General features: G+C 57.5%; 2 protein-coding genes across 3 annotated transcripts in view; both read right to left on the bottom strand.

Moving 5' to 3' along the window:
• CDH16 (cadherin 16) overlaps nt 1–13,669 on the bottom strand; it is a 34,707-nt gene extending 21,038 nt beyond the window's left edge. Inside the window, exons 1-6 of the mRNA XM_064581571.1 lie at nt 13,663–13,669; nt 8,794–8,894; nt 1,557–1,640; nt 986–1,141; nt 777–915; nt 235–393 (exon numbers count right to left, since the gene is read on the bottom strand). Of these exons, the coding sequence (XP_064437641.1) occupies nt 235–393; nt 777–915; nt 986–1,141; nt 1,557–1,640; nt 8,794–8,894; nt 13,663–13,669 (646 nt within the window). The remainder of the gene's footprint in view (nt 1–234; nt 394–776; nt 916–985; nt 1,142–1,556; nt 1,641–8,793; nt 8,895–13,662) is intronic.
• RRAD (RRAD, Ras related glycolysis inhibitor and calcium channel regulator) lies at nt 5,621–8,931 on the bottom strand. 2 transcript variants are annotated; one of them, XM_045890975.3, is made up of 5 exons: nt 8,794–8,931; nt 8,166–8,550; nt 7,431–7,504; nt 7,096–7,300; nt 5,621–6,251 (listed from the first exon to the last, which is right to left on the bottom strand). In XM_045890975.3, exons 2-5 carry the CDS (start codon nt 8,533–8,535, stop codon nt 5,974–5,976), a joined length of 927 nt encoding a protein of 308 aa, XP_045746931.1. In that variant the 5' UTR covers nt 8,536–8,550; nt 8,794–8,931; the 3' UTR covers nt 5,621–5,973. The 2 variants fall into 2 exon arrangements, with proteins under 2 accessions (XP_045746931.1, XP_045746932.1); XM_045890976.3 differs by lacking the exon at nt 8,794–8,931 and having other exon boundaries at nt 8,166–8,580.
• Nucleotides 13,670–13,723: the final 54 nt, after the last annotated feature.

Below are 13,723 nucleotides of genomic sequence, written 5' to 3'. Positions count from 1 at the left end.
TCCTATCCTTGACCCTTAGGCTTGGGTGTCCAGAGTGTAGGGCTGAGGCTATTCCGTTCATACCATTTTTTCTCTCCATGAATGGTTCAAGCCTTTTGCCTTGCCGCTCTCCACCTAGAATACTCTTTCTTCTTCATCTCTCAAGCTTCAACCTATCCTACTATTACAGCTCACATGCCGCCTTCCCCACCTTTCCCTGACCCTCCCCCCTCATCACACCCAGCTTAGGCTCACCCTCAGGGCTGAGGGCCAGAGCCCCCAGCCGAGGCTCCAGCTGGAACATGTCTGGGGAAGGCTGGGCTGGGGCCTGGTTCAGGATGTAGAATCGGAGATCTGAGTTGGCTGTGCCTGGCTCATCCTCATCCAAAGCCTCAAGGAATAGGAAGGGGATGCCTGGCGTGTGTGGAGAGGGCAAACCTTAAGGGGTGCAGGGGGTGGGGAGAATTTCCCATGCCTCCCCCATCTCTCCCTGGTACTTCCTTCCATATCCGTCATCATATCGGGACGCTGGAGGTGAGCCACAGATTAGAAAGGAGGACAGGGAGTACTGAGGGGACTCAGTACTCAGTTTGCAGGGGAGCAAACTGAGGCCAAGAGTGGATGGGACTGGAGGACTCTCAGTGGGGTGGGGGAAACGAGATGGGACAGAAGTGGGAGGGGGCAGCTTGGACCCTGGCCGCCCTGTCCTTATGCTGATGGTCAGCCATCCCTTTACTCTCTGTTCTCTCCTCAGGGCCCACCTGACCTGTCGCTCGCTGGTGGCCCTGAGCACTCACCGGGCCTGGTGCCCTGGCTCAGCTGAACTCTGTAGATGGACTGAGAGAAGTGGGGCACCTGGTCATTCTCATCCTTCACATGCACAAGCACAGGCCGCGGGCCCCACAAGACACGTCCATCCTCAGTCTCCAGGGCGACCTGGCAGGGAAGGCCCGTCAGCACCCTGGCCCACCTTCACCATTCTCCCCGACATTGGGCCCAGTCATACCTGTAGCCGGTACTCCGCTTGTTCTTCTCGGTCCAGGGCCCTGGTCACCAGCAAGAAGCCAGACTCTGGATCCACAGCAAAGGGGCCCTCAGCTGCCACGCTTCGGGTCCCCGACAGCACAATCTCGCCCTCAGTCTCCTCAGGGGGCAGTGGCAGCTGTGAGGGAGAGCAGAGGTAAAGGCAGTGGGAGCTACCCCTGGGGGATGCCCCTTCACCCAATGGCCCCATTTTATATGTGGGGAAACTGAGGCTCAGAGAGGGCTAGCACTTGCCTGAAGTCACACAGCCAATAAATCACAGGACCAACATTCAAAGCCAGCAATCTTTCCCCTGTACTTGATGCTCCCCAGTACTCCCCGCCCTCCTTTCTAAGCCCAAAACCCCACCACCAATAGTTTATTAAAACTCTACTTTCTTCTGGAATTGAAATTTTGTTAGTCACTCACACTGTATCACATACTGTCCAGGAAGCAGGCTTGAAAGAAAGGCAGAGCAAGAAAGAGAGAGAAATGCGGGAGGTGGGGGAAGTGGGACCTGCGGGGAGGGCAGCCCACCCACCTCTTAGGCTCACCTTGATCAGGTACAAGGGGAAATTTCCACCATAGTTTTCTGGGACTTCCACATACAGTTCTGCAGGCTGGACCTCGGGGAAAACCTGGGGGGAGGACTCTCACCTTGTCTCCAGGCTTTGCCTTCCTGTCATGGGTGCCCGACCAGGATGGGGAATTTCTGCCCCTTCCATGGGCCTGGCCATACCTTAGCCCATCCACCCTCTGGCCTTCAACCTCCTGATCCCACAGGAGGTCTATAGCCAGCTCTGCACACCCTCCCACAGCTAGTCCCTTCCATGGTCAGTGCGGCTGGTCCAGGTAGAATGGGAGAGAAGGGCGCCAACCCCCAAGGCCACGATCCGAAGGGGACGAGTGGGGCCCAGCTCACCTGGGCTACAGAGAGGCAAAACAGCAACAGCCAGACAGGCACCATGGTCAGGACAGGCCTGAGGGACGTGGCAGGAAAGATCCAGCCAGATCAGCGGGCAAGGGCTCCCTCCCACTACTCTCCTCCTAGAGAGTATCCCTCCCTTCATCCCCACTCAGCCCAAGCCATGGCTTCCCCAGGCCCCACAGGGGGCAACTGTGCCTTCTTCAGTGGGACCTCTGCTACCTGTCACTATGGGAAAGGCAGTCAGACCTCCTCCTGTCCCCTGTCCTTCTATACTCTCAGAGCTGCCCCTCCCCATCTCACCCACTTGGACATTGCCCTCCACCCACTCCCATCCTTGTCCCCTACCTCGGTCTATTCCATACCAGTAGCCAGAGGGACCTCACAACAGACTGGCCTCCTCTTCCTCCCCTTAGAGGAGCCTGTGACTCCCCACCTCCTGCAGGGTTGAAGGGCATCCAGCTCCTCAACCAGGCCCACCCAGGCCCCTAGGCCCAGCCAGCCTGCCTCTGGTTCTTGCTGCCACAAGGATCTCCATGGGAGTTTCACCTCCACACCTCTGGCTCCTTGCTGACATAGCCTCCCCAGCTTGTACAGAGATCCCAAAGTGGTAATTGCCCAGCAGCCCCAAATATCACAAAAGTCTGAAGCTGGAAAGACCCTGATAACCCTAAGGGTCACTTCCTGCAGCCGCCTCATGTTGTAGGCAAAGCCTGAAGGGCAAGGCCTGACCAAGGTCACACAGGACTTGACCATAGGACAATTCCTCCTGGAGCAGAGGACCCATGGTTCAGGGTCTTGGGCCCTGTTTTTCCACCCACTGCCATCCTTCAGACACAGAGTCCCCTCGGGGCAGGAACCCTGCCCTCCTCTTGGGATTTGCCAGCCCTCAGCATGGAGCTGGGCATGCAGAGCATGGACAACCACTCTAGCCACTCCTGGGAATTCTTCCCTGAACAAGGGCTGGACAGGCCAATGTTTTTCCTTCCCCTACCACCAACCCCAGCCTCAGCCCTGCTCACCCCTCCACTCCAGGGCCCTCACCCTCCGGTGCCTAAGGCGGGCTCCCTTGGTCCAGCTGCCTGGAGAGAGGGCTCTTTCTCCAGGGAGCGCTGGCCAGGCCGGGATGGGTGGGGTGGGGTAGGGCAGGGCGGACACTTGAGCAGGTAGGCGGTCCAGCCATGCTTGCTCAGGAGTGGAAAACACCACTGGGCCTACGGCAGCAGGCCTGGCCCTGCCCAGCCCCCCAAGTTACTCATTGACTTTGGAAAGCTGGGGGCTGCTCAGCATCCGTGACTGCCAGCCCCGGGAGGTGGGGAGATCATTGGCCTGGCACTTCTCCCATTCCTATACAGCCCAGTGGGGACTTCTTGGGCCTCTGGGCTTGGACATTACTTCTTTTTCTGTGGTTCCAGACTTTATCCCACTTCTCCCCCATGCACCAGCATCTGCAGCTCTACCTTGGTCCACTCTGTTCCTTTTGTCTGGAATGCCCTTCCCTCCCTTCATCTGTCTGGTGAGCACCTACTCAGACTTCAGTACTCAGCTCAAATATTCCTTTCTCCAGAAAACCTTCCCTGGGCTCCCAGGCTTGTTCAGGATTCTTTTCTGGGAATACCCTCTATGCCATGCCATGTGCTATACCTCTATCAAGGCAGAAAAGACACCAGATTGTCATTGTCTATCTCTCCCATCAGACTGGGACCCCTCCAGGGCAGGTCTCAGGGACCCAGTCACGACCTTGCCCTCACTTGGCCCTGACAGCTTCTCACTGGATCAAAAACAAGGAGCTAGAGGTTGCACATGAAGGATACATGAGCATGACCTGAACTGGGTATTTGTGGCTCCAGACCACCCACCAGTGGGACCAGTAGGTGGGGTCACAGAAGCCCGTGAGATCCCCTGAGGCTCCCAGAGGGCTCACACTGGCTGCTGACACGGAAAGGGCTGGGACAACGGACTGTCCCGTGCCTCTGAGAGGGAAGAGCAGATTGAGCCAGCTCAGGTGACCTTGAGGGAATCACAGGGCTTGCCAGAGACCCCTCCCCCACCGAAGGCAGCCAAGTGGAGCCAGGAGAAGCTTCTGGGGCCTGGGAGTCCACGACCAGGGGTGTGTGGGGGAAGGGTCAGGGATCCTGTTGCCAGTCCATCCTTGTCCTCCGAGTTTCCCATGGTCTTCCCTGAGTCCTTCTCACCGCATATTTGGAGGATGGGCGGGGACGCCTCACCCGCCTCCAGCCTTGTCTGCCACAAGCCCAGCGCCTGCCTCAGGGTCACTCAGGCACCCCATGCACCCCAGCCTGGAGCAGGGCACTGTGGGGTTGTTGAAGGGATCTCCCATGTGTTGAGCTCCTACTATGCACCCAGCACTGCTCTAAGCACATGCCTTCAGTATTCCCCCAACTCCACTTGGAAGGGGCACTGTCCCCATGTCGCATACTAGGGCACAGAGATGCTGGGTGGCTTGCCCAGGGTCACACAGCCAATAAGTAGCGGGGCCAGGAAGGCCTGGATTCTTCTTCAGGCCTCAGGATGTCCACCTGCTCTGAGAAAACCATGCCTTCCACATGCCTCTAAGTATGTTGCAGGGTGGGAGTGGGGAGCGGCCGCAGCTTTGAGCAGTTAACACTGCCCTGGGGGGCATGTGGGTGAGTCAAGACAGGTCCTGCTCATTCAGAAGTGGCCCTGACACCTTCTGCCATTGAACAACTGCAATCAGTGTTCTAACCAGGTTGCAAGAGCTCCTAGGGGCCTGTGGAATAAAGGAATTGAACCAATGAAGGAGATGTACAGACCCTTGCCCAGAACTCAGAAACTGTCCCAGGCCTCGCCACAGGCTGCTTTCAGGCTCTGGAGACCAGCAGACTTATATACCAGTCCCTACTCAGCCACTTCTACCTGTGTGACCTCAACTTCTTCGGTTCCCCATCTGCCATTGCCAAACGGAGATAGATACTCTTTCCCCAAACACCGTAGGGCAAGTGCCAGCAGTCACCTGTGTCTGGTGTCGGTGGCGGGGAGACAGGCACAGCCCCAGCCATCAGCAAACATACACACATTCCCACACAAATACAAAGCCTCTCCTTCTAGGCACGGAGGGCTCCGGGAGGGGCTCCCGCCAAGACCATGTCAGCCAATGCTGAGCACGGGAGGCTCTGGCCCGGCCCCTCCCAGAGGAGACAACAGCGAGGCCCTTGCTCCGTGGCCCAGCCCCAGACACTGGCCTCCTCCTTTCCCAGCCAGGGAGTCTCAGAAATCTTCCACAGCTACCCCACCTCAGCAACTTTCCAGCCCCTCGGGAGGAGGCAGGATGGAGACAGCAGCCCAGAAGTCAGACCCAGTGTTTTTGTTTGGCCATGAGATCTGGGGCAGGCCATGGTCCCTCAGACAGACTCAGTTTTCCTTACATACAGTGGGGTGGCTGAACCCTTAATCAGCTGGGCAATGCGAGGCCCCAGTGCAAGAGAAAGATCTGGGAGGGGCTTTTGTCTCCTCCTGCTGCTTGGCTGTCCAATCAGGCCACGACCCACACCTGCCCCTCTGGTCCATCTGGCTAGATCGGAGCCCAAATATTAGGACAGTCAAGGCTGCACACTAGGGTAGGGCAGTGAGGCCCCATCCCTCCACCTCAGGAACCCTTCCTGCTCTCACAGCCCCCTATTGGGAGGAAACACAAAGTCAACAGCCCTGATCTATCAGGAAATAGTCTTTATTACAAAAATTTGCATGTAAACAAATAACCACTGCACTGAACAGCCTCCCTCCAGAGCATGCACAGCCCAAGTGTGGAGAAAGTTAGAGTCCTGTCCCCACACACAGGCCTGCCCCACGGGCTGGGCTCGGGCCACTACTGGGGACACACCCTGGCCTGTACATGCATCGCCGAGGGCCCAGCCCTTGATGGCCGCTGGGAGCTGCCCGGGCAGCACTGTCTATCTGTCCATGACCATGAGGTGGGGTGTGCCCTGAGGCACCCAGGGCAGGTGGCTGGGCCAGCCCACCAATCTGCCCATTTGTATGCACAACGCAGTATGTGCCTGTGGAGTCTAGAGCACAGAGAGATCGTGGCAGGACTTGGACTTGGCACGAAAGGCCATCTTGCGGCTGTTGCGTGCTACAATGCGGCCCAAGAAACGCTTTGCCTTCTTGCCAAGACTCTCTCGCCGCCGGGTACCCGCTTGTCGACGTGCGTTGGCCTCTTTGCTGTCCCTGCGCAGGCGTATCTGGCGCACAACACCCTCGAACAAGGCCTGGACATTGTGGTGCAACGCCGCGGAGGTCTCGATAAACTTGCAGTCGAAGACCACAGCACAGGCCCGGCCCTCTGGTGGGGACAGGCACATGGCAGTGAAATAAAGGGGGGGGGGGAGGAGCCCACTCAGACTCTAGCCACCCCGTAGCAGCTACCACTCAGGAATCTGGGGACCAGGGGAGGAGCTCTGGGGGGTCCCCAGAAACACTGACCCCAGCTCCTGTACAGAGGATCCAAGGCATTGCTGGGTCACCCAACTGGCAGAATGTGCCCACCTTTAAGGAGCTCACAAAGGCTTACAAGAGGAAACTCATTTATTGAAATAATTTGAAGCCTGATATTTAAATGGAAATGCTGAAGCAGTCAACACAAGAGAAGGAGAGCTTTGTTGGGCACCTTAGTATTTCATGGTTTGAAGTTATAATGAATAACCAGTGAAATTGGGAGGAGGATGTCACTAAGTCACTGCTAGGTTTCTCTGAGGGACTCCATTCTGGGGGCCACAGAAGAGAATGCTGAGCTGAAGAGGAGCAGATCCTCCCCAGGGTCAAGCCCACGCCGAGACCGGCCCCGGCCCTGAATCCACACTCTGACCTCCTAGCCCAGTTCCCTGCACTCTCCTCACTCCTCATCTGTCAGGCCAGGGCCAAAGGGTACAGGAGAGGAGGGTCCTGAGGTGGCCCAGCTCAGTGCCCAGCAGCTTCTTCCTCCCCAGAGCATCTGGTCCTTCCCCCAGGCCTCTCAGCCCGCTGCGAGTCCCGTGGGAGGGCAGCAGCTTTCCCCCCTCTCCCCCTCAAGTTTTCTTCCTGAACATTTTTAGCCATTTATGATCCCCAGGGACTTGAGTTGAGCCAAGACTGAATGGACCACAGCCCAGCCAGGATGTCCCTCCCTTTCCGACCCACTCCCTGCTCACCATCCAAGGAGACCTCTCGAGAGCGCACCAGGTCGCTCTTGTTGCCCACTAGGATAATGGGCACGTCGTCCATCTGCCGTGCCCGCCGCAGCTGGACCCGCAGCTCTGAGGCTTTCTCGAAGCTTCCCTTATCTGTCACTGAGTACACGATGACGTACGCATCCCCCATAGCCATGCAGTGACCAGGTAGCCAGTGGCTGCTATCCTGGGGAACACATACACATGCATATCTACCAACAGTTCTCATGCCCGGGCTACAAGGCTGCCCCTCTAAGCAGGCCGCTATACCCAGGTCACCCCTCCCACCCTGGCCTGGGTCTCAGCCTGCAGCCTACCTGCTCCCAAATGTCATAGACCATGAGTGATGCCTCTTCTCCATCCACCACGATGGACCGATCATATGTGTGCCCTAGGCAGGAGACTAGTAGTCAGGTGATCTGCTGGCTGCCAAAAGCCACCCTCCCACACCATGTGCCAGGTTTCCTGTTTTGGCCACACCCTCCATCTCCACCCTAGAGCCCCCCTAACCTTTCCCTCCACTGATGGCCACTATGTGACAACAGAAATGACAGGGCCGAGAAGCGGGCCGTAGAGGGTGTGGTGTGTCTGACCCTCACCTAGACACCGCTTCCCCAAGCTGACAATGTCCTGGGTTGCCACTCCTGCGTTCCCCGCCCTCCTGTTGCGTGGGCCCCAGGGTAGCTCTGACCACAGTAGCCTGAGTTAGAATAGTGACTGTCACATTCTTTGGGAGCCTTAGTCACCTAGGGCTCTTCTCCTAGAAACTCCCTCTGGCTGTGTTCCTGCCAGCCCTGTCAGGGAGGGATGTCCTATCCCCATCCTACAGGTATGGTCTGGGCCTTCTACTCTGGGCATTTCTTCCCCTACCAAGGGCTGGAGATCCCTTCTCCCTCAGTTTCCCCATCTGTGAAATGGGTAGGTAGAGGCATGATTCTGAAAGTGCCTTCAGAATCCCATGGTGTGTGCCGCTTTTAATCCAGGTCCCCAGCCCTATAGCCCTCAGTCCTGCCCTGGCATCTCCCCTCCCTTGAATAGTCGCAGCCCCTCACCTGCGGCCTCTGCTTCAGGCCCATCCTCGACACCACCGAAGATGCGCGCCAGAGCGCTCTTGCCCACACCAGGCGCCCCCAGCAGCAGCACCTTGTAAACGCTGTCGTCTGAGTCGCTGCCCCCTGAGCTGAGCGACTCGGAGGAGCCCTCGGGCCAGTCGAGCGTCGCACCCTGGGCCCCGGTCCCGGCCCCGGCCGCTGCCAGAGCGCCCGGAGTCAGCGCCGCCTGCAGGTCGCGCTCGTCCACCGGCATGCTTCGGCGGTGCAGCGGGGGCGCCGGGCCCCACGGTGTGCTGCCCCGACGGCGCTCGCGCTCCCGGGCCCCGCCGCGGCTCCCGCCCGCTCCGCTGCCGCCGCCATTCAGAGTCATGGCGCCCGACGCCGTCTGGGGCACGGGAGTGGGGACGGCAGGGTCAGCCGCCGTGCAGACCGTGTGGGAGGCTGGACCCCCGGCGCGCCTGCCCGACGCCGGGGTCAGGCTCGACGCTCGGGCCGAGGACCTGCCGCAGTCCCCTCCCGGCCGCGGAGGTCCTGGCGCCCTGACTCGTGAGCCACCCTCCCGACTCGTCCATCCGCACCCCGGACGGACGCTGCGACCACCCGCACCCCGGGCCGCCAGGACACTCACCCAACCGCACACGGACACGGTCCGAAGTAGGTTCCAGGCCCGGATACAGTCCACTCGCAGACCCTGGCTCGGACGCCCGACGCTGCCGCAGCCGCCGCCTCCTCAGTCCGCTCTGGGTCCCGGCTCCAGAGCTGCCTATTTAAGCGCCTGCCCGCCCCCGCCCCCGCCCCCGCGCTCGCCCACGTCCCCGCTGCCGCGGGGGCTGACGTGTCGGTCCGCCTCCCCCTCGGGGGAATCCCCCGCCCCCCTCCCAGGACCTCGCACCCACCCACCGAGACCCCGCCCCACCCGACTGGGCAGACAAAGCCCGCGTCTGAGCGCGTGCGGTGGGAGGCAGGGAAGGAGGGACCAGGACGGGGCGGGGGGGACTAGGTTGAATGGTGTGGGGGAGGGTTTGGAGTTGGGGGTACCATCCTGGGTGGGGTCAAGGGGGAAAGCCGGACTAGCCAACTGTGCCAGCTCCTCTCTGGGGAAGAATTACTTCTGGCCCTTTACCAGTGAATTCTCCCTTTGCTCTCCCCCAGCCCTGGCCTGTTGCCCAAGCAAGCCGAGGGATACAGGCTGGACAGACTTCACCCTTCTCTGTTCAGGACACCCACTCCCCACAGGCCCATATATGAGCTAGAACTGAAGGGTCCTAAATCTGGGCTTCTGGCCTTGGTGCCAAGTCCTCCCTATTCCCCTCCCTGCCCTGGGGAGTTGAAGGTTCTACCTGATGAGGCTGTCCTTCAGGGTGAGGGTTAGTGTCACCATGGGAGCCTCTGGGGACACGTGGAGAGCTTTCTGGGGGAGGGGGTGAAGGAAGGGAGGTGTTCTGGCAGTGTATTGCAGGTAGGGGTGCATGCTTGGTTTTGGGGGAGGGAATATAGGCCCAGAGAAGGGAAAGGATGAACTCAGCACCGCCTCACCTCCCAGCACCCTCCAGACAGCTGCCAGCAACTCTGCTAAAAATACCTGGTCCTGGCCCTTCCTGGCCCTCCCTGGCCCTTCTGCTCCTGGCCTTTCCGCTCCCGATCATTCTGCTCCTAGGCTGGAGGTTGCTCAAAGCTGGGGAAATCTTGGCAGACAGGTGTCAGATGGCACAAGAGTGGCTAGGGGTGGGACTGGACCAGAGTCAGGGCCGGATCCAGCTGCTCTAAGAGTCTTCAACGTCTCTCTCCTTCCCTTTCGCCCCAGATGGGCCTGTAGTTCAGGGCATATGCAGTGCCTGGAAGTTCAGACTCCCATCTAGGAGGGGCATAGGAGGGGCCCCAGTTTGGGTCAGGGCTGGGGCTGGTGGATGGGATGAGCCACCATTTGGTGCCCCCGCTGCCCAGAGCTCACCCACTCCTTAGAACTAGGGTGGATGCCAAGGCAAGAGGGGAGGAGATAAAATGGGGGAGCTTGGTTTCTAGACCTGTCTCTGCCTCCAGGCTCCTGGGTCTTGCCTCCTCTCCCAGCCTCAGGGTGCCCAGCTATAAAATGACCTGTTCCCTCCTTCGTTCATGTCTAAGATGTGTGAGGATTGGGGGCAGGCAGGCTATGAGGTACTTTGTGACAGGGATCTGCTATCAGACTCTGACGTTTGATTGTGATGAGTGTGGCGAGGGTGGGGGCGCCCATTCAGGGCGCAGGTGACATCACCGATGGAGATCCTGGTGGGCTGTTGTAGGTTGCCATGGAGACCTGGGTGGGGTTTTCTGGCGCTCTATCAGTTTCCTTGGCAACAGCTGAGAGGGCCTTGGAGTGAGGAGGGCCTGGCTAGGTAAGTATGAGGGGGTTCATGCAGGACCCTCTGGTCTTGAGGTCCTCAAAGTAGGCAGCAGCTAGACTGAGGGGTGTTCTGGCCGCTTGTGTCCTTCCCATGGCCCCGGGGTCTTGGGGGCCTGGGGAACCCCAGACTGGCTCCAGCTTACTGGATGAGATCCAGTGGCCAAGAGGGAGTTGTGGGTGGAGCCTCCTGCCAGGACACGCGTCTCAAGAGCCAGCAAACCACTTCCCATCAGGAATCCTGGCCTGGGCTGTTTGTGAGCCCTCCTACCCACCTCAGATATGATCTTACCCCTGAAAATAAACCCCGAATGTCCAGCAGAAGGTAGGTATGTGGTGTAGCTGTGACCCTTCCCAGCAGGAGCCATGCAAAAAATTAGGGCTGGGTTTCCCCTCCAGTAATCTGAACTCTTGACTTCAGCAATGTTTCTTCATTGCCAAGTAAACTGCATCCACATTGGGCCAGTCAGGCCCCAGGCATTCCCCAACAGGCCAGATGCACTCACCACAAGTGGGGTATGGTCAGGGGCCCCAGGAGCCAAGACCAGGACATGACCTTGAGACATCCCCACTCCCACTACTGGTCCTCCCAGCTCTTGGGCTGAGCTTGGTTACCCAGAAGGAGCAAACTGAGTCTGGAACACACCTAGGACAGCCCAGCCTTCAAATCCCAGCTCTGCCACTTGCTAGCTGTTTCACCTCTGCCCATTTATCTTGGGTAAGCCTCAGTTTCCTCCTGTGTAGAACAGGGATAATGTCTGCATGGGAGTTGTTATAAGATATAAAAAACATGAAATGCAGAGGTAAATGGTTGGCACAGCCCTGGCATATAGTCATATCTCAGTAAGAACACTTTTACCATCCCTGTTTGGACGGGACAGGTTGAGTGAATCTGTGGCCCCCTCCTGCTTCTTCTTTCCTGCTTCTGTTCCATTCTCTCCAAAACAGTGGTCTGCCCAGGAGAGGGGCATTGCAGATACCCTTCCCCTCCCCTCCATACCCACCTTCCCTCTGTGGGACCCCACACCTTTCCCTCTCCCTCCAGTAGCAAAAGGTTGCAAAGGGAACTTGGCTGGGTTTCAGTATTCCCAGCTCTCCTCACACAACAGCCCCTATGCCCCAGTTCCTTTGTTCTAAGGCTCATTTCATTCAAGGGCACCTGGCTGGCTCAGTCAGTAAAGCATGTGACTCTTGATCTTGGAGTCTTGAGTTTGAGCCCCACACTGGGCGTGGAGCCTACTTAACAAACAAAGTAAAAAATAAAAATAAATAAATAAGGCTCAATTCATTCATTCATCTCACTGACCTGTACTTAGTACCTACTGTGTGTCAGGCCCTTGTGCTGTGGGCATGATAATAAGCACAAACTGACATAGCTGGGCATGTTCATACATGTAATCTAATCCCTGGGCCAATCTCTCCAGCTATGATTTGTTGTTCCAGTTTTGTAGACATAGTAACCAAAGCCTGAGAAGTCACAGGCCAGAAATAGCAGAGCCAGACACACCTGACAGAGGGCTTCAGAGACCTCAAACCTCACCCCGATCTCATACCCATGTACAAACAGCTGGAGTTCCAGAAAGTTCCCTGGGCACTAGCCCAGGATTCACAGATGGTGTCCCTGCAGGCAGCCAGAGGCCACGCACAGATGAGTCAAGACTGACAAGGGGACTATCTGATATGCCAGCTGTGACAGGAGCAGCTTGATGTCCCTTGCCCACCATGGCCTGGCTGCCAGGAGGGCTAGCTGAATGACTCAGTGACACCTACCTCCCCCATGACCTCCCACCCCCAGCTGAACACAGACACCACAGACACCTTAGACAGATTGGGGTTGGCAGGGCAGATGTACATACATGGTGAAGCCCACAGCTGGATACAGGTGGTTGGGAATGCTCCTTGGGCCCAAGGGGCTCTGGTTGGTCACCTTGCCTTTCTGGAAAGGTTGGAGAGGGGGTACAGTGCCTGGAAGATCACCTGAAATGGGTGCAGATCTATTTTAAATCTCCACAGAGCAGTCCCAAGTGATCGTCACAGCTATGCCCACATTACACATGAAGAAACTGGGGAATGTGGGCTGATGACTTCATCTCTCTAAGCGTGGGCAGCCAGATCTTGGTCACTAGGTGGCAAAGCCCCTCCTTCCTGGAATTGGGGGCTGGCGGCTGTGGGGGGACAGTGGGGGCGTAGGCCCTTCCATCCAGGCAACAGCGCCCCCTGCCAGCTGAGGAGTACGTGCCAAACTGCTCAGGTTCCTCTTTACTCCCTGGCTGGAGGTCTTGGGGAGTGAGTTATTTATTTCAGAAGCCCATTTCCTCATCTGTGAAATAGGGATAATAAAGGGTAGCAACTGCAACGCAGGGCTGGGTGGAGGATTGACCTTCAGCTAGTGCCCACTCTCGGGACAGGCTCAATGTTGTCAGCAACCCTCAACAGATCTGCAAAGAGTCTCTGGAAGTCTCTGCCCACAATCACACCTGAGCCTTCGCAGGGAAGAAGTGGCTAGGGCAAGGCTTCTTAATATTCCTATTTATCCTCAGAGAAAGAAACTGAGGCCGGGAATCATGGCATTATAGTTTCTAACTGGCTGATCCCAGATCCAAACCCCATGGTCCATGCTGGTGACCGACTGTGCTCTGGGCACAGGGTTGGGGGAGGCAGAGGGCCCAGACCTCAGCACCTGAAGTGACACACATCTTTGGGGATGCTGGTGAAGAGGGCGCTTCAGGGTCCTTTGAACAGAGAAATTGGCTGTCACTGCCCTGACCAGGGGACCAGACCAGGCATCACCAACAGTGAGACAAGCAGGCATCGCACAGCTACTGGTGGATGCTAAAGGATACATACGGAATTCTTGGGCCAGGTTCTCATTAATAAACTCAAACCTGAACTCAATCAACTTCTAGTTTATAGGAAGCGTAGCAGACAAAGAAGCACGGATTGCAGGACTTCAGGACAACTCATCTGAGTTGAATTTCAAAAAAGTCAATGTCAAAAAAGATCAAAAGATGAGGAGTGGGGTGACAGTTCTAGAAGAGGCTAAAGAGAGATACCAATACAATACATAAAGTATCACTGGAGCCTGATTTTTTTTTTTTTTTTTTTAAGTAGGCTCCACACCGGCCATGGAGCCCAACGCAGGGCTCAAGCTTGAGACCCTGAGAGCAAGACCTGAGCTGAG

The sequence above is a fragment of the Mirounga angustirostris genome, unplaced genomic scaffold, assembly GCF_029215605.1.
Source record: "Mirounga angustirostris isolate CCGP_5_RB_7025 unplaced genomic scaffold, mMirAng1.0.hap1 SCAF_16, whole genome shotgun sequence".
NCBI lineage: Eukaryota > Metazoa > Chordata > Mammalia > Carnivora > Phocidae > Mirounga > Mirounga angustirostris.
The sequence above is the reverse complement of the archived record's forward strand: the minus strand, read 5'-3'. Positions and strand labels throughout refer to the sequence as shown.